The 7,337-nt window shown below is 36.2% G+C and overlaps 2 protein-coding genes across 2 annotated transcripts; one reads left to right on the forward strand and one right to left on the reverse strand.

Moving 5' to 3' along the window:
- The first annotated feature begins 2,567 nt into the window (after positions 1 to 2,567).
- LOC113289540 (caffeoyl-CoA O-methyltransferase) lies at positions 2,568 to 4,098 on the forward strand. Its single transcript, XM_026538812.1, has 4 exons — positions 2,568 to 2,920; positions 3,014 to 3,158; positions 3,258 to 3,389; positions 3,495 to 4,098. The coding sequence occupies exons 1-4, from the start codon at positions 2,739 to 2,741 to the stop codon at positions 3,786 to 3,788; spliced, it is 753 nt and encodes a 250-aa protein (XP_026394597.1). The 5' UTR covers positions 2,568 to 2,738; the 3' UTR covers positions 3,789 to 4,098.
- A 1,984-nt stretch (positions 4,099 to 6,082) lies between these two features.
- Positions 6,083 to 6,829, reverse strand: LOC113289541 (40S ribosomal protein S16). The gene has a single exon (XM_026538813.1). The coding sequence runs from the start codon at positions 6,755 to 6,757 to the stop codon at positions 6,326 to 6,328; it is 432 nt and encodes a 143-aa protein (XP_026394598.1). The 5' UTR covers positions 6,758 to 6,829; the 3' UTR covers positions 6,083 to 6,325.
- Positions 6,830 to 7,337: the final 508 nt, after the last annotated feature.

Here is a 7,337-nt window from a genome sequence, read left to right on the forward strand (position 1 = left end):
GAAATGATCCTTGGTATCCTCGTGAATTATATCTACTAGATCAGGTTGATCTTCCATGGGTACGATCTACAAAGAATATCACAAGGTTCAAATACTTGAAAAGAAAAATAATAGAAATATTCGGCTCATACGATAATCATATTTATGTGTCGAACCCTGAACATTTAAAGGTTTCGGCTTATACGATGTTCTCAATATGTGCCGAACCAATAAAAATATTTCAACCCAAAAATTAAAAATTTATGTTCGGCTCATACGATAATCATATTATATGACGAATCATGAACATTTAGAGGTTTCGGCTTATACGATATTCTCAATATGTGCCGAACCAATAACAATATTTTAACCAAAAAATATCAAATTGATGTTCGGCTCATACTATTTTCGAAATATAAGCCGAACCAGTAATTATTTTTTTTCCGACCTATTCAGGATGTTGTTCGGCTTACTATGAAACTTTCATATAAGCCGAACTAGTGTCTAGCAAAAGGGTTGGAATTGAAAATTATAGGTTCGGCGCATGCTGCAAACAGATTCAGTGAGCCGAACCGTTCATCAATTGGTAGATTCGGCTCATAGATGTGAGTCGAACCTCAACCTGTATCGCCGAACCATGATCCAAAAAACCTAACTTTTGATAATTGAGAGCTATAGAAGTGAGATTAAGCATAGGATAGAAGTGTACCTGTGTATCAAAAGCATTGGGTTCCTCATCAATGTCTTCATCATCAGGATTTGGCTCATAAAAAATCATCATCTTGAGTTTGAGCTTGAGTTTGAGCTTGAGTGGGTGTAACATCATTCTCATAATCTAAGAAATCATCCATTTGGGAATCATTGGTGTAGTTGATGTGTATTTTCCAAGGTTTTTTAGATGAATTATAACCCTCCTCATCCTCCATTGAATCAAGAATTAAAATTTTCTCACTTTCTCCTTCTCTTTCTCTCCTTCTCAATAAAAACTTTGATTTTTTTTCCCCAAAATTTTTTATCTAAACAACCTTTATAATTCTGAAAATTATCTTAATCACTAAACAAAATATTTAATCACTAATCAATATTACTAACACTAATACGTCAAGGGCAGATTTGCCATTAAAGAAAATTTGGGTTAAGGGGTCATCTGAATTTGTTATTTCACAATCTTTTTGTCTTTATTCAATATGCCTAGAAAGATTTCAGTATGCACAAAATCAGGGTTCTTTTTTTTAATGTCATCCAACTCTATACTAGAATTACCCAAACGTAGTCACTAAAAAACCATAAATAGAGCTAATTATAGCTTGGCCGTTTTGGCCTGTATGGTTGCAGATGCTCTTACTTTAAACAAGAAGTGATGTACCCGGAATGGTCTTCGTAAACTGCAAAACAAATCAAGAAATTGAGATTCTAAACTTGAATAGCCCGAAAGAAAATCAAAATCTTTAATTCTTTTCTCAAGAAGCATTAACGCAAAAAAAAAATTTCCTTTTTTTAAAGATCAATTAGCAGTCCTATACTTTGAACCATCTATTCTATGACTGCTGTTGAGATAAAGAATGCAATTGCAAGTGTGCTAAAATAGCTACTTGAGATGGACTTGTTCTTGAGATTGAGTGAGTCAATCGATTCCAATTTTCTTGGTGGCTCCGATCTAGGAAGTCGGCCTGGTAGGTAAGGATTGGTTGTATTACTTTTTAGTATTTCTTCCTTCTTTAATTATCTGATTAGAAAAAAAAAGGTATAAGTTGTTGAATTTTTTGTAAGACTGCATGTCGTGGTTGGTGAAGAAGAATTTGACCCAAAGCAAGCAATTACGCAAGAGAATGACATGCCCCCACCACTTATCATCTCCTTAGTAAATATTCATGATCTGCTTACAGCAAAAGTCCCCGTATATCTGTATGAACGCATGAGTCCCCGACTGAGACAGCAAATAGCCAAACACTAGTATTTATGTCAAATAATTATCTCAAGCTTCTTAACCTACTTATCCCTTCCTTTTTAACATCTATAAGGTCAATTTTTAAATGTACGAAGTTTAATTAACCAAACTTCCTAATCACATTACTTGCATAATTTGTAAGCAAACCAACTACTTGTTTTGTCGATGAATGCTTGTTTCTTATACGTGATATGGGTTTCCCAATCACCACTTAGGTGTAGTTGTTTCCAAGACCCCAATCTATCTATAGAAAAATATGCTTAATTTCTTACCAGCTTCACGACACAAGGATGTTGATTCTACTTTTCCATGGATAATGTTAATCCGTGATTTATTTTATCCGAAGTGCGAGTTCAGTGGTAATTAATTCCAATTAAAAATGATCTGTTACAACCATTACATTAGTATATCTAACTTTAGATGTTGCATATTTGATTTGGTCATTGAACTCGGCCTAACTTTTGAATTTTCTCGTCACACAACAAAAGAATGACACTTCTACAATGATAAAAAAGAAAGTATAAAGAAAGTGGAAACCATGTCAGCATCAAGGGTTGGTAAGTAGGACCACAGTTGATAGGGCCAACCATATTCTTTCTTGAGGAAGGAAGAGAATTCACCAACTACAGTTGGTGACCGGTAATTGGCCCGAGGTTGAAACTTCAACTCCTCCTACCATAATCCTCCACCATAAATACTCCAATTCCTTCTCCTTTCAAATTCAGGTTAAGCTTATCATTCGGAAAACCACCAAGTCTTTGAGAATTCACAAAACAGACACCAGTCCAAGAAAGTCAGAGAGAAACTAACAATGGCAGCTACAAACCAAGATGAGCAACAAACAACTACTCAAGCTTTGAGACATCAAGAAGTTGGCCACAAAAGTCTTTTACAAAGTGATGAACTTTACCAGTATATTCTTGAAACTAGTGTTTACCCAAGAGAACCTGAATCCATGAAAGAGCTTAGAGAAATCACAGCTAACCATCCATGGTAAGATTTCATAAAACTAAAGGTTTTCGAATATGTTCTTCGCTTACGATACGGTTATGTTGATTTTTTTTTTCTTTTGTGTTGCGCTATTAGGAATATTATGACCACATCTGCTGATGAAGGACAGTTTTTGAACATGCTTCTTAAACTCATCAATGCCAAGAACACCATGGAAATTGGTGTTTACACCGGTTACTCTCTTCTTGCTACCGCTCTTGCTCTTCCTGATGATGGAAAGGTATAACTAGTGTTCCTATTTTTGCTACAAAATGATTACTTTTTCTGGAGGAAAATCGAATTCGAATTCGTACTAATGTATGTTGTGTACAAAATTCAGATATTGGCAATGGACATCAACAAAGAGAACTATGAATTGGGTCTTCCAGTAATTCAAAAGGCTGGAGTTGCCCACAAGATTGAATTCAGAGAAGGTCCTGCTATGCCTGTTCTTGATCAAATGGTCGAAGACGTAAGTTAACAAACTTACTTGATTGCTCAATATTACTCTTCTTTTTTTTTATTATTCACAATGTTTTTAGAAATCTAGAACTGAACAAACATACTAAAATTGCAGAAGAAGTTCCACGGATCATATGATTTCATCTTCGTTGATGCCGATAAAGACAACTACATTAACTACCACAAGAGATTAATCGACTTGGTGAAAATCGGTGGAGTCATCGGTTACGACAACACCCTGTGGAACGGATCAGTTGTTGCACCAGCTGATGCTCCAATGCGCAAATATGTCCGATACTACAGAGACTTTGTTATTGAGCTTAACAAGGCTCTTGCAGCTGATCCTAGAATTGAGATTTGCCAACTTCCTGTTGGTGATGGAATCACTCTTTGTCGCCGTGTCAGTTAATTCCACTTACTACGTCGCTTCATCATTCGTTCCCCCACCACCACCCACTCCTACAGTACTACCAACAACCCACCTACTTATTATTCGGGCTGACCCGCTTTTCTAAATTGAAACTTTTTTTTTAATGAAAAATATCCTCATTTTATTTCAGTTGTGATCAATTATGGAGAAATGTATCATGGGATGCTTGGATAAACTAATCCAATTCCCCACCTGTTTTTCTTTCGAAGTCATCCGTTTTTTTCCCTTTGTGCTATTTGATTGAAATAAATATATTAAAATGAAATGGAAAATCTTTACTTAATCAACACAAAATTTGTTTGTAGGTAGAGATTAGTTCAACCATTAGACCTACTATCACCTTTCTATTCAAAGATTGGTATATCTAAACCTGAAGGACATTATATCTTGCTATAATTTGGTCTAAATGAAAGACATGGATTGAGGCACTAAGAAAATGTCAACCCAGGTCACAATTGTCGGAATTGAAGAAATAAAGGAACAGCGAGACCACTACCAGGGTACCGCACTTGAGCAGGCACTATTATTTCAGATCACCTCCTATAACTTAAGGAGGTAGGAAGTTTAAACATCTATAAATCCTTCAACTGCTAGTTCTAAAAACCATTATTTCCGCTGGTAGTTCTGAAGCAGATTCATGAAAATTTCACCCAAATACAGGATCTAGTGTCATATTATGTCATTCCACAAAGGAGTTGAGAAGTTCTTCCAATTTTCAGATTCCAAATAACAAAGAATAAACAAACACCGCAATCCCTCTATAATACATTCACAGATCTAGCAGGAACTATTGGTAAATTTCAATCATACAAATAACACCCAAGTTAACAAAAGTAGACTGTCAAGTATGAAAGCTATTCTCGCACACCTTGCCAGTCATTTGTGCAGTGGAGTGGATCTAGTGATTCCAATGAACTAAAGAAATAATCCCATCAAGCCGAGTACAAGGACACAAAACATATTGCATAACTGCTCCTACATGCTCACAGAGTCGGTCACCTTGAGTAAAAGGGGGCTCTCTCTAACAAGGAACATGATAACCCATGAGGACAAGAATTGGTGGCTGCTGCAAGGTGGTTACGAGGCTAAGACACTCGTTCTAACAAATAACAGGAACTACTGGTAAATACTAATCATACAAATAACACCAATTTAACAAAACCAGACAGTCAAATATGAAAGCTATTCTTGACTAGTTGTGGTGATCCACTTGACCAGTAGCTGTACAGGGACACACAACGTATTGCATGGTACGCTCCTACATGCTTAAAGTCACCTTAAGTAAAAGAGGCTCTCTTACAATGAATTTTATAACACATGTGGAAAAAAGAACTGGTGGCTGCAAGGTGGTTACGAGGCTATGACACTCAATTTCTTACAAGAAAGGGGGCTAGTCAACCAACATTGATTGTCGTACCTGCAGCAGCGATTTTTTACCTAAACCCTCTTCTTACTCTCTTAATTGACAAATATCGAATCAGCACTGAACTGTTTTTGTAAAATGAAAGAGCGAATTCCCACACCCAACTTGCTCATCCTTTCACACAACACTTCCAGACCACCAGCTATGCATATAATTCAAAATCATGATCATGTCATTATCTGATAGCTAAAAATTCATTTAACTTTGAGAAAAGTTGTTTTGGATAGCTCAAAATCTAAGATACGTGCACTGAATACAGACCCCTACACAAGCTTAAGCTCGCCTGCAACTATTGATGTTGAGAAGCTAGATATGCAGGAACATATGTATAGGTAAACTAACGAATGACACCTAACAGATGGCTACTTACAGGACTATAAATAAATTATAAATTATCAGAGGGAACTTCAGTCATCGCTGAGACATGCATACCAAGTAATCTTGCGCAAAACAACAAACAGTACACTAAAGTGGATCAACATATCAGAAGAAGAGGAGCACACTTAATCCACTAACAGTTTATAGCTGAATAAAGACTCATTCACTCAATGTAAGGACAAAAATAACAAAAGGCCAACTTGAGTTGTAAATATAACTTCTTATAGTATTGCATAGTTGTCAAAAGCAAGTTGCTAATGACTTTGTTAATCTCATTTCATGTCAAGGGTTTACCAACTGAGCTGAGGGCTGACCAGATGTTATAAGAACAATTCGTCTAACTGATTACTGCTAGATTCACCCAAAAGGGCCATAACTCAAATCTAACTGCAAAATGCAGAACCTCAACCAAGCATGAGCATTTCTAATAACATAGCTAAATCACAGGAATTAGTAAAATGAGGCAAACAAAAAAAAAAAACAGAAACAACATCCATAAATCCATGATAATTAAGTAACAAGATTCATTTAACTCCATAGTACCAGAACCTTAGCATTTCACTTTAACCAAATAAAACTACTAAAATTCATCCAAAATTCTAAGAAAAATCCATAAATAGTATATAACATTCCAAAATGTAAGAAAATAACAAGAAATGGTACCAAAAACCTCGGTGACTTTCTTCCTTCTTCCTTGACATAGACGATCCCTCTCTTAACGGTAAGACTTCTGGAAACGAGCACGAGCACCACGACCACCAAACTTCTTAGGTTCACAACGTCTTGGGTCAGCAACAAGAAGAGTTCTATCATACCTAACAAGGATATCTTTAATCTCTTTCTTAGCCTGTTCATCAACAAATTTCTGATAATAAGCAACTAAAGCTTTTGCAATACTTTGTCTGATTGCATAAATCTGTGATGTATGTCCACCACCACGAACTCTAATTCTCATATCAACACCAGCGAATTTCTGACGACCTAGCAAAAGAACTGGCTCAAAAGCTTTGTAACGAAGGATTTCTGGTTCTACTAATTCGATTGGACATCCATTAATCTTGATTAATCCTTTTCCTTTCTTACAGTGAGTTACTGCTACTGCTGTTTTCTTACGACCGAAACACTGAACCGATTCAGTGGTTGCCATGGATCTATGAAACCCTAAAAAATCTTTGAGGGCGAGACGCTGATACTGAAAGTTTTAAGAGAGAGGAGGCGGGAGGATATGAGATTTAGGTTTTTATATGGATGTTTGGGCTAGGGTTTTGGGTGAGTGTATCAAAGTGACTAAATGAGGTCTAAATGACAAAAGAATTACGAATAGGCCATTATGTGATTGTGGCCATGGGCTTGATCAATTGTCGCACTTCTTTCTTTTTGGGAGAAAACAGTTCTCCACTTCTACTCTTCTTCTTCATATGAATATCGTCTTCATCGATTAATCGTCGGTTCATAAAATTTTAATCGTCGATTAATCAATCGAGTATAAGAATGGTTCTTCGAAAGAAAACCCCAAAACTCCCTGGAAAAGGTCATGATTTAGCACATCTAGCAAATCAGCCAAGTGATTTTGAGATTCATAAAGAAGTGGAACCGGAAAGAGAAGTCATAATCGCCCACAATAGACGCCCGAAGGATTCTGAAACTTCCATGGCAAAGATCCGCAAGTATTTTTATGCAAACTCATTACTTTTAATTTGATTTTGATTTGTTTAATTGTATAGAAA

This window comes from Papaver somniferum, chromosome 6, assembly GCF_003573695.1.
Source record: "Papaver somniferum cultivar HN1 chromosome 6, ASM357369v1, whole genome shotgun sequence".
Lineage (NCBI taxonomy): Eukaryota > Viridiplantae > Streptophyta > Magnoliopsida > Ranunculales > Papaveraceae > Papaver > Papaver somniferum.